General features: G+C 43.1%; 1 protein-coding gene across 4 annotated transcripts in view; it reads right to left on the bottom strand.

The window, feature by feature from the left end:
- dock3 (dedicator of cytokinesis 3) overlaps nucleotides 1-12563 on the bottom strand; it is a 65892-nt gene that overhangs the window by 44429 nt on the left and 8900 nt on the right. For 3 of the 4 annotated variants that reach the window (XM_056422524.1, XM_056422525.1, XM_056422526.1), the window contains exons 4-8: nucleotides 9557-9612; nucleotides 6176-6272; nucleotides 4702-4850; nucleotides 3299-3383; nucleotides 1864-1905 (exon numbers count right to left, since the gene is read on the bottom strand). In XM_056422524.1, the coding sequence (XP_056278499.1) occupies nucleotides 1864-1905; nucleotides 3299-3383; nucleotides 4702-4850; nucleotides 6176-6272; nucleotides 9557-9612 (429 nt within the window). Of the gene's footprint in view, nucleotides 1-1863; nucleotides 1906-3298; nucleotides 3384-4536; nucleotides 4576-4701; nucleotides 4851-6175; nucleotides 6273-9556; nucleotides 9613-12563 lie in introns of those variants that run through there. The other variant, XM_056422527.1, reaches the window with a different exon arrangement.

Genomic DNA, 12563 nt, shown 5'->3' with positions numbered 1-12563 from the left:
TGTAAGTAAGTATGTAAGTAAGTATGTAAGTATGTAAGTAAGTAAGTATGTAAGTATGTAAGTAAATAAGTATGTTAGTATGTTTGTAAATATGTAAGTATGTAAGTATTTAAGTAAGTATGTAAGTATCTAAGTAAGTAACTATGTAATTAAGTATGTGAGAATGTAAGTAATTACATAAGTAAGTATGTAAGTAAGTGTGTAAGTATTTAAGTATGTAAGTAAGTATGTAACTAAGTATGTAAGTAAATATGTAAGTGAGTAAGTGAGCGGTGGTGATGGGTCTCCGTGGTGATAGCAGGGGTTATAAGGTGACAGAGGTCATGTGTTTGATCCTCAGCTATGTTCTTCTATAAAGGAATGTGAGTTTGTGGAGGGGGGGGGGGCTGTGTCTCCAGGTGACATCATCGAGGGGCTTCTGACCCCAACAAGCTCCAAGAACATGGGTTTGATTATTTGAATGTGCCCTTAGTGACATGTCTGAGATGTTAACGTTTTTGTTTCTTAGACATTGAAAAACCTCATTCTAAAGAAGGGGGGAGGGAGTTATAACGAAGGAGAGAGGGAGTTCTAAAGAAGGAGAGAGGGAGTTCTAAAGAAGGAGGGAGGGAGTTCTAAAGAAGGAGAGAGGGAGTTCTAAAGAAGGAGGGAGGGAGTTCTAAAGAAGGAGAGAGGAGTTCTAAAGAAGGAGAGGGGTTCTAAAGAAGGAGAGAGGGGTTCTAAAGAAGGAGAGAGGGAGTTCTAAAGAAGAAGGGAGGGAGTTCTAAAGAAGGAGAGAGGGAGTTCTAAAGAAGGAGGGAGGGAGTTCTAAAGAAGGAGAGAGGGAGTTCTAAAGAAGGAGAGAGGGAGTTCTAAAGAAGGAGAGAGGGAGTTCTAAAGAAGGAGAGAGGGAGTTCTAAAGAAGGAGGGAGGGAGTTCTAAAGAAGGAGAGAGGGAGTTCTAAAGAAGGAGAGAGGGAGTTCTAATGAAGGAGAGAGGGAGTTCTAAAGAAGGAGAGAGGGGGTTCTAAAGAAGGAGAGAGGGAGTTCTAAAGAAGGAGAGAGGGAGTTCTAAAGGAGGGAGGGAGTTCTAAAGAAGGAGAGAGGGAGTTCTAAAGAAGGAGAGAGGGAGTTCTAAAGAAGGAGGGAGGGAGTTCTAAAGAAGGAGAGAGGGAGTTCTAAAGGAGAGAGGGAGTTCTAAAGAAGGAGAGAGGGGGTTCTAAAGAAGGAGAGAGGGAGTTCTAAAGAAGGAGAGAGGGAGTTCTAAAGAAGGAGGGAGGGAGTTCTAAAGAAGGAGAGAGGGAGTTCTAAAGAAGGAGAGAGGGAGTTCTAACGAAGGAGAGAGGGAGTTCTAAAGAAGGAGAGAGGGAGTTCTAATGAAGGAGAGAGGGAGTTCTAAAGAAGGAGAGAGGGAGTTCTAAATAAGGAGAGAGGGAGTTCTAAAGAAGGAGAGAGGGAGTTCTAAATAAGGAGAGAGGGAGTTCTAACGAAGGAGAGAGGGAGTTCTAAAGAAGGAGAGAGGGAGTTCTAAAGAAGGAGAGAGGGAGTTCTAACGAAGGAGAGAGGGAGTTCTAACGAAGGAGAGAGGGAGTTCTAAAGAAGGAGAGAGGGAGTTCTAAAGAAGGAGAGAGGGAGTTCTAAAGAAGGAGAGAGGGAGTTCTAAATAAGGAGAGAGGAAGTTCTAAAGAAGGAGAGAGGGAGTTCTAAAGAAGGAGAGAGGGAGTTCCCTCATCAGCTCAGCAGGGAAAGAATAGAGAAATACAGAATGAGCGATATGAAGATGACTCGGCACAGGATGAAGAAAAGGATCTGATGATCTATTGTTGGTAAACTTTATATATATATTTATATATATATATAAATATATATATATATATATACATACCTGGTTTGTGCTTTGCTGACCACAGTGTCTGCTGGACACGTGCTGAAAGAGAGAGAGAGAGAAAGAGAGCAGGGGTCAGATAGGTCGGTCACACCATGGCACACACACACACCCTAACACACACACACACACCCTAACACACACACACACACACACACCCTAACACACACACACACACACACACTACCTGAGAGACTGTGCAGTGCTGAAAGGAAGTCTGCGTGAGTGAGTGGGAGAGGACAAAGCCAGTATTGTCGGCCCACACACACACATTGCACACACATGCACACACATTAATAAATAAGTATGTAAGTATGTATGTAAGTAAGTACGTATGTAAGTAATTAAGTAAGTAAATAATAAATAAGTATGTAAGTAAGTACGTATGTAAATAATTAAGTAAGTATATAAGTATGTAAGTATGTAAGTAAATAAGTATTCTATAAGTCTGTAAGTATGTAAGTAAGAAAGTATGTAAGTAAGTATGTATGCATGTAAGTAAGTATGTATGTATGTAAGTAAGTAAATATGTAAGGATGTAAGTATGTATGTAAGTAAGTATGTAAGTAAGTATGTAGGTATGTATGTAAGTAAGTATGTAAATAAGTATGTAAGTAAGTATGTATGTATGTAAGTAAGTAAATATGTAAGTAAGTATGCATGTAAGTAAATAAGTATGTAAGTAAGTATGTAAGTATGTATGTATGTAAGTAAGTAAATACATAAGTAAGTATGTTAGTAAGTAAGTATGTAAATAAGTATGTAAGTATGTAAGTAAGTATGTATGTATGTAAGTAAGTAAATATGTAAGTAAGTATGTATGTAAGTAAGTAAGTATGTAAGTAAGTATGTATGTATGTAAATAAGTAAATACATAAGTAAGTATGTAAGTATGTATGTATGTAAGTAAGTAAATACATAAGTAAGTATGTAAGTTTGTAAGTAAGTATGTAAGTATGTGATCGTGGTGGGTCTCCGGGGTAATGACTCCGCCTCTCCTGACTTGTGATTGGATTTATTTTCCATCCGTCACAGAATACACAGTGTTTACTATAATAAAGTGATGGTGTAGCGGGTGATGGTAAGTAAGTATGTAAGTAAGTAAATAATAAAGTGATGGTGTAGGGGTGATGGTAAGTAAGTATGTAAGTAAGTAAATAATAAAGTGATGGTGTAGGGGTGATGGTGTAGGGGTGATGTTGTAGCCGGTGATGGTGTAGCGGGTGATGGTGTAGGGGTGATGTTGTAGCGGGTGATGGTGTAGGGGTGATGGTGTAGGGGTGATGGTGTAGTGGGTGATGGTGTAGGGGTGATGGTGTAGTGGGTGATGTTGTAGCGGGTGATGGTGTAGGGGTGATGTTGTAGCCGGTGATGGTGTAGGGGTGATGGTGTAGTGGGTGATGGTGTAGCCGGTCTGGCGGAGCAGCATCAGTACCAGCTTGTGCAGCTCTGAGATGCTGATCTGGTCCGGATCCACCATCTCAAACTCTTTCCTGGGCACCAGGTCCAAGCCGAAGTGCCTGGAGGAGGAGGCAGAGGAAAGGATCAGGAGCCATCCCATAATATGAGCTGATTGAAGGTGATGGGAACCGTCCGCCTCCTTTCACTTTAACTCTTTATACGATAAGATAAGATAATCCTTGATTAGTCCCACAGTGGGGAAAAGAGAGGGGGGAGAGAGAGTGAGGGAGGGAGGGGGAGAGAGAGAGAGAGAGAGCTTAGCTTTAGCTTTAGCTTAGCACAAAGGCTGCAGACAGGAAGCTGACCTCGCTCTGTTTCACTGGTGATGTAATGAGACAGGGACTTCCTGTTGTCTCCGCTGGTTGCCTGGCAACTACTCAGCAGCCACGATTTAGTCTAGTGGTAATATAATAATAATATAATAATATTAAAAATACTAATTATAATAATAATAATAATATAATAATATTAGAAATAATTATTATAATAATAATATATTATTATATGATGATAATATATTAATGATATAATAATAATAATATTATTATAATAATATGATAATAGACGTATATTTCAACTTTTCTTTTTTGAGATTTCACATTAAGAAAACTGCTCATCGTTGAACAGCTGCAACATTAACACACTAATAATAATATATTAATGCATCATTTCAATATTTAATGATGTCATTTAAATATATAATATACTAAAGAAGGGGCCATTCTGCATAATGAACGCATTTGTTATTATCATAATGTATTGTTAATTAGTTTAAACTCTAGCAGCGCATCATTAAATTATTATTATTAATATTATTATCAGTTGTCCCCCAGCCTCAAATTAAATGGAAATGAGGTTTCATAGGATTCAGTAAAGATACAAAAACACAACAACTTATAACTTAACATATAAACTGGGGGTCGTATGTCTCTCTCTCCTTCCCTCTCTCCCTTTCTCCCTCTCTCCATCTCCCTCTCTATCCCCCCACCTCCCTCTCTCTCTCCTTCCCTTCCTCCTCTCTCTCCCCCACTCCCCCTCCCTCTCTCTCTACTCCCCGCCCCCTCCCCCTCTCTCCATTTCCCTCCATCTCCCTCTCCGACTCCCTCTTGATCTCTCTCTCTCTCCCCCCTCTGTAACTCACTCATTGCCCCAGTCCAGCCTCACGGTGATGTGCCCCTTGATCTCTCTCTCTCTCCCCCCTCTGTAACTCACTCGTTGCCCCAGTCCAGCCTCACGGTGATGTGCCTCTTGATCTCTCTCTCCCCCTCCCTCCCTCCCCTCCCCTCTGTAACTCACTCGTTGCCCCAGTCCAGCCTCATGGTGATGTGCCCCTTGATCTCTCTCTCCCTCCCCCCCCTCCCCCCCTCTGTAACTCACTCGTTGCCCCAGTCCAGCCTCACGGTGATGTGCCTCTTGATCTCCCGGGTCTGGTCCTGGGCGAGGTGACCCTGGATCAGCTGCCGCCGCAGGTCGATGAGCTCGTTCATCACGTGGCGCAGCTTGTGGAACAGATCCACCTTGTGCTTCTGTGGGGGAGGGGAGACACGGGTCACCTCCTCCTGACCTCCTCATCCTCATGACCTCCTCATGACCTCCTCATGACCTCCTCCTGACCTCCTCATCCTCATGACCTCCTCATGACCTCCTCATCCTCATGACCTCCTCCTGACCTCCTCATCCTCATGATCTCCTCATGACCTCCTCCTGACCTCCTCATCCTCATGACCTCCTCATGACCTCCTCCTGACCTCCTCATCCTCATGACCTCCTCATGACCTCCTCATCCTCATGACCTCCTCATGACCTCCTCATCCTCATGACCTCCTCCTGACCTCCTCATCCTCATGACCTCCCCCTGACCTCCTCATCCTCATGACCTCCTCATCCTCATGACCTCCTCATGATCTCTTCATGACCTCCTCATGACCTCCTTTCTTCTGCAGCAAAAGTATATAAGTATAAGGTATATAAGGAGTATAAGTATAAGGTATATAAGTATAAGGTATATAAGTATAAGGTATATAAGTATAAGGTATATAAGTATAAGGTATATAAGTATACGTATATAAGTATACGTATATAAGTAAAAGGTATATAAGTATAAGGTATATAAGTATACATATATAAGTATAAGGTATATAAGTATAAGGTATATAAGTATACGTATATAAGTATAAGGTATATAAGTATAAGGTATATAAGTATAAGGTATATAAGTATACGTATATAAGTATAAGGTATATAAGTATACGTGTATAAGGTATATAAGTATAAGGTATATAAGTATACGTATATAAGTATAAGGTATATAAGTATACGTATATAAGTATAAGGTATATAAGTATAAGGCATATAAGTATAAGGTATATAAGTATACGTATATAAGTATAAGGCATATAAGTATATAAGTATAAGTATAAATGCTGTACATCTCATCATCAGCGCTTCGCATCAGTCGAGCTTCAGAGGAAGTTACATCATCAGCGTGATGCCTTCAGGCTCCCGGGTCCATCGAGCGTGAGAGAGGTTACGCAACAAACCCGACCCCCCGACCCCCGACCCCCCCTTCGACACGCGTCACAGGATTTAAGGACTCTTATTTCTTTTTTAGAGGCGGACCGGAGGCGGCGAGCTGAGCCGGCGCCTCCGGGATGAGGCGCTGTGAGGGGGCGGGGCTTAAGTCTATTGGAGGCTGATTGACAGGCTGTGAAACTGCATCCGACGGGTCTGTGGAGGCCGCTATCTGTGTTCTGCTCCTGAGTAGATCTGGAATATGAAAATGAAAAGGGCGGGGGGGGGGGGGGGTAAGAGGAGGGGGGGGGGTATCCACAGGAGCCGTCTCCAAACTGACCACATAGAGCTGCTTCCACAGGACCCCCCATTCCTGCAGCGTGGAGGTGGTCTCTGTGATGATGGGGTCCTCCAGGGGCACCACGGTCTCACACAGCCTGCAGCGGAGACACACACACACACACACACACACACACACACAGAGACACACACACGGGTACACCAGTGTGAGTACAAACGAGCATCAGCCTGACAGCGACGGTTTATTTATTTATAAGTGACATTTCAGAAAGTGTGACCTCACTGTGACCTTTGTGTGTGTGTGTGTGTGTGTGCGTGTGTGTGTGCGTATGCGAGTGTGCGTATATGTCTGTGTGTGTGTGCGTATGCGAGTGTGTGTGTGCGTGTGTGTGTGTACGTACAGTATGCGAGTGTGCGTGTATATATATTGTTTAATGTTTGTTATTGTTTTGTTTGTTGTTGTTTTGTTTGTTATTGTCTGTTAAGGGACTACAGATGTAAAGTATCTATGTAGCTACACTCCAGAGCATCAGATGGGGACATCATGTTGTAACTGTACGTGTCCCCTTTAAATAAAGACTATACACATGAGCCATGCCCCTTTAAATAAAGACTATACACATGAGCCATGTCCCTTTAAATAAAGACGATACACATGAGCCATGTCCCCTTAAATAAAGACGATACACATGAGCCATGTCCCCTTAAATAAAGACGATACACATGAGCCATGTCCCCTTAAATAAAGACTATACACATGAGCCATGTCCCTTTAAATAAAGACTATACACATGAGCCATGCCCCTTTAAATAAAGACTATACACATGAGCCATGTCCCTTTAAATAAAGACTATACACATGAGCCATGTCCCTTTAAATAAAGACGATACACATGAGCCATGTCCCCTTAAATAAAGACGATACACATGAGCCATGTCCCCTTAAATAAAGACTATACACATGAGCCATGTCCCCTTAAATAAAGACGATACACATGAGCCATGTCCCTTTAAATAAAGACGATACACATGAGCCATGTCCCCTTAAATAAAGACTATACACATGAGCCATGTCCCTTTAAATAAAGACGATACACATGAGCCATGTCCCCTTAAATAAAGACTATACACATGAGCCATGTCCCCTTAAATAAAGACTATACACATGAGCCATGTCCCCTTAAATAAAGACTATACACATGAGCCGTGTCCCTTTAAATAAAGACTATACACATGAGCCGTGTCCCTTTAAATAAAGACTATACACATGAGCCATGTCCCCTTAAATAACGACTATACACATGAGCATGTCCCTTTAAATAAAGACTATACACATGAGCCATGTCCCTTTAAATAAAGACTATACACATGAGCCGTGTCTCTTTAAATAAAGACTATACACATGAGCCGTGTCCCTTTAAATAAAGACTATACACATGAGCCATGTCCCCTTAAATAAAGACGATACACATGAGCTATGTCCCTTTAAATAAAGACTATACACATGAGCCATGTCCCTTTAAATAAAGACTATACACATGAGCCGTGTCCCTTTAAATAAAGACTATACACATGAGCCATGTCCCCTTAAATAAAGACGATACACATGAGCTATGTCCCTTTAAATAAAGACTATACACATGAGCCGTGTCCCCTTAAATAAAGACTATACACATGAGCCGTGTCCCCTTAAATAAAGACGATACACATGAGCCATGTCCCCTTAAATAAAGACTATACACATGAGCCATGTCGCTTTAAATAAAGACTATACACATGAGCCATGTCCCTTTAAATAAAGACTATACACATAAGCCATGTCCCCTTAAATAAAGACTATACACATGAGCCATGTCCCTTTAAATAAAGACTATACACATGAGCCATGTCCCTTTAAATAAAGACTATACACATGAGCCATGTCCCTTTAAATAAAGACTATACACATGAGCCATGTCCCCTTAAATAAAGACGATACACATGAGCCATGTCCCTTTAAATAAAGACTATACACATGAGCCATGTCCCTTTAAATAAAGACTATACACATGAGCCGTGTCCCTTTAAATAAAGACTATACACATGAGCCATGTCCCTTTAAATAAAGACTATACACATGAGCCATGTCCCTTTAAATAAAGACTATACACATGAGCCATGTCCCTTTAAATAAAGACGATACACATGAGCCATGTCCCTTTAAATAAAGACGATACACATGAGCCATGTCCCTTTAAATAAAGACTATACACATGAGCCATGTCCCCTTAAATAAAGACTATACACATGAGCCGTGTCCCTTTAAATAAAGACTATACACATGAGCCGTGTCCCCTTAAATAAAGACTATACACATGAGCCGTGTCCCTTTAAATAAAGACTATACACATGAGCCATATCCCTTTAAATAAAGACTATACACATGAGCCGTGTCCCTTTAAATAAAGACGATACACATGAGCCATGTCCCTTTAAATAAAGACGATACACATGAGCCATGTCCCTTTAAATAAAGACGATACACATGAGCCATGTCCCTTTAAATAAAGACTATACACATGAGCCGTGTCCCTTTAAATACAGACTATACACATGAGCCGTGTCCCTTTAAATAAAGACTATACACATGAGCCATGTTCCTTTAAATAAAGACGATACACATGAGCCGTGTCCCTTTAAATAAAGACTATACACATGAGCCATGTCCCTTTAAATAAAGACGATACACATGAGCCATGTCCCTTTAAATAAAGACGATACACATGAGCCATGTCCCCTTAAATAAAGACTATACACATGAGCCATGTCCCTTTAAATAAAGACTATACACATGAGCCGTGACTCTGTTTACTCAGAGCTCCGTGTGGCAGCGAGGAGCATTTTAAATGAGCCGAGTGTAAATTATTCAAACTACGCAAAAACACACAAATGAACGTCGCAGCTTCAAGACGACTTTTTAAAACATGTGGGAGAAAAAATAAATAATAATAATCATGCAGAGCAATGAGATCTCCTCTCTGGCTACAAGTTACATAATGGAGGTGTGAAAACACACACACACACACACACACGGGGGAACTGTGGATGACCGCCTGTGTGTGTGTGTGTGTGTGTGTGTGTGTGTGTGTGTGTGTGTGTGTGTGTGTGTGTGTGTGTGTGTGTGTGTGTGTGTGTGTGTGTGTGTGCCAACAGAAGCTCCCGGTGTATTGGGTGAATGCAGCTTTAACACATGAAGCTTAGACTTCTATACAACCAGAGCAGTTGGATGTGGAGCTCTCCTTGGGTAAATTGTGTAACAGTGATACTTGTTTCATGAAAGCTGGTATGAGATACATTCGTGACAGCTCAGCGGAGGGTCACAGCGTCGGAGGCGGGGCTTAAGCGAGGGTCGTTTATGACACTCACACGTCGTAGAACTCACCCTCTGTTGGTCACGGTGGATTTCTTCAAGTGGACGTAGCTGACTGGGAAAATCCCCTGTGGACAGAGAGGAAGGAGAGGAGATGTTACCGACATGGAGCCAACATGTACAGGGTTGTGTGTGTGTGTGTGTGTGTGTTGAGGGGTAGAAGAAGAAGAAGAAGAAGAAGAAGAAGAAGAAGAAGAAGAAGAAGAAGAAGAAGAAGGAGAAGAAGAAGGAGAAAGGAGAAGAAGATGCAAAGATCACACTTCCTTTTACACGTAGTTTGACATTTTCTGCCACACAAAGAGTGTGTGTGTGTGTGTGTGTGTGTGTGTGTGTATATGTGTATGTGTGTATGTGTGTGTGTGTATGTGTGTGGGTGTGTGTGTATGTGTATGTGTGTGTGTGTGTAGGTGTGTGTGTGTGTGTATTGAGGCTTGGCAAGGGGAAAGGCCACGAGGTGGCCAGACATCTTTTTTATTGTAATCTGGTTGATGTGGCGAATCGGCCACGGCGAGCGCTACTAAGTCCTCGGTGTACAGTGTGGGGGGGGGGGTGTATGTGTGTGGGGGGCGTAGAGAGGGGGGGGTAGAGAGGGGGAGGAGGGGGCTGGATGGTACATAACAAAATGGAGAGGGGTGTTAACGAGAACCGTAAATAGCCGACGAGAGAAGAGGAGGACAGCTCACGCCTCCGCTCTACCGGGAGCCGGATCTACTTTCCATGCTTTTCTTTTTTAAGCGTTGCAGCCGCATCACATGCAGAGAGGACTCTAGGAAATAGGCCCCCGAAAAAATAACAACTCGCTCTGGTGTATTTCTGATATACAGGTGATCAAGAATGGAGTCACAATCAATCCCGTGGGAAGTTTGTAATTATTTGTATTTTTGTTCTCCTTATTTTATTTCTTTTATTTATTTCATTTATTTCATTTATTTCATTTATTTTATTTATTTTATTTATTTTATTTATTTTATTTATTTTATTTATTTTATTTATTTTATTTTATTTATTAATTTTTCCGTTTTTTATTTTGCCATTATTTATGTATTTATTTTATTTCTTCAGGTGTGTGTGCTGACTTCACTCCGGGGAAAAAGGTGATTTAATGTTTACGGATTCGGAAATTAATTGTGATTTTATTTTGAAAATAAATAAATACTTTTTTTTTAAATTGCCCCATCTTCTGGCTGAATGAAAATATAATTCTGCATTATTCTAGTTTTCCTAAAGTTTGAAACAACACGTGAAACTCTGCTCATAGATGGAGCAGCGCGACACCAGGCGCCTATGGCAGGGGCTACGGACTATCACAAACTACCAGAGCAGACCCCGCGCTATGGTGAGTGCCGACGCATCCCTAGCGGACGACCTGAACTCATTTTATGCACGGTTTGAGGCTAGCAACAACAGCGCTAGCTCGCCGGCTAACAACAACACCGTTAGCGTAGCCGAGGTGAGTTCTACCGCTGGGGATGAACACACACTCTCTGTGACCGAGCACAGTGTGAGGAGGGCTCTGTTGAGGGTGAACACCAGGAAAGCTGCAGGTCCAGATGGCATATCTGGGCGAGTACTGAAGACCTGTGCTAACCAGCTAGCTCCAGTGTTCACCACAATATTCAACCTCTCCTGGCTGAGTCCGTGGTCCCCGCCTGCTTCAAGAGATCCACTATTGTCCCTGTGCCCAAGAATGCTTCTCCAGCATGTATGAATGACTACCGACCGGTGGCCCTCACCTCGGTGGTCATGAAATGCTTTGAGAGGCTGATAAAGGACTACATCTGCGCCTTCCTCCTTCCTCCATGGACCCGCTGCAGTTTGCTTATCGCCCAAACAGATCCACGGATGATGCTGTCTCCCAGGTACTGCACACACACTCTCTCATCTGGACAGCCAGAGGGGGCTATGTGAGACTGCTGTTCATTGATTATAGTTCAGCTTTCAACACCATAGTCCCTCCAGACTGGCCGGCAAGCTGATTGAGCTGGGACTGAACACCCCCTGTGTGCTTGGATCCTGGACTTCCTGACCGCCAGGCCACAGGTGGTCAGGGTGGGCAGACACACCTCAAATCCCTCACCCTGAACACAGGATCCCCAGGGTTGCGTCCTCAGCCCCTACTGTACTCCCTGTACACACATGACTGTGTGGCCAGGTTCAGCTCAACACCATCATCAAGTTTGCGGATGACACAGTGGTGGTGGGCCTGATCTCCGACAACGACGAGAAGGCCTACCTGGAGGAAGTTGCTGATCTGTCACTCTGGTGCCAGGACAACAGCCTCATCATGAATGTCACCAAAACTAAGGAGCTGATTGTGGACTTTAGGAGGGTACAACAACAGAGGACGTACTCACCACTGGGGATTAACGGGACTACTGTGGAGAGGGTGAGCGGTATAAATACCTGGGAGTCCACATCACCGAGGATCTGACATGGTCAACAAACACAGACACTCTGGTGAGAAAGGCAAGGCAGCGCCTCTACCACCTCAGGCAGCTGAGGAAATTTAAAGTTTCCCAGAGGATCCTTCAGTCCTTCTACTCTGGAGCTGTAGAGGCGTCCTGACAGGAAGCATCACAGCCTGGTTTGGCAACTGCTCCGCTCAGGACAGGAAGGCTCTGCAGAGAGTAGTGCGTTCGGCTGAGCGCACTATTGGAACTACACTCCCACCCTGCAGGACTTGTACACCAGGAGGTGCAGAACCAGAGCCGGCAGGATCATGAAGGATCCTCACCACCCCAACAACAGACTGTTTCAGCTGCTGCGGTCAGGCAGGCGCCTCCGTAGTCACGCTGCAAGAACAGAGAGACTGAGACGGAGTTTCTTTCCTCAGGCCATCAGGATTGTGAACTCCGACCTCACCAGGACCCCCACATAGACCCACACAACTGCCCCTCTTAGGCACACACACACACACACACACACACACTTACTGTAAATATTGTGTTGTTTTTTATTTGTAAATAGTGTGTACTTGTTGCCCTTGCACATTCCTGCTGAGCATTGCCACTTTCATTTC

This window comes from Pseudoliparis swirei, chromosome 9 (assembly GCF_029220125.1).
Source record: "Pseudoliparis swirei isolate HS2019 ecotype Mariana Trench chromosome 9, NWPU_hadal_v1, whole genome shotgun sequence".
In the NCBI taxonomy this organism is placed as follows: Eukaryota; Metazoa; Chordata; class Actinopteri; order Perciformes; family Liparidae; genus Pseudoliparis; species Pseudoliparis swirei.
This window is presented reverse-complemented; position numbering and strand designations above follow the sequence as displayed.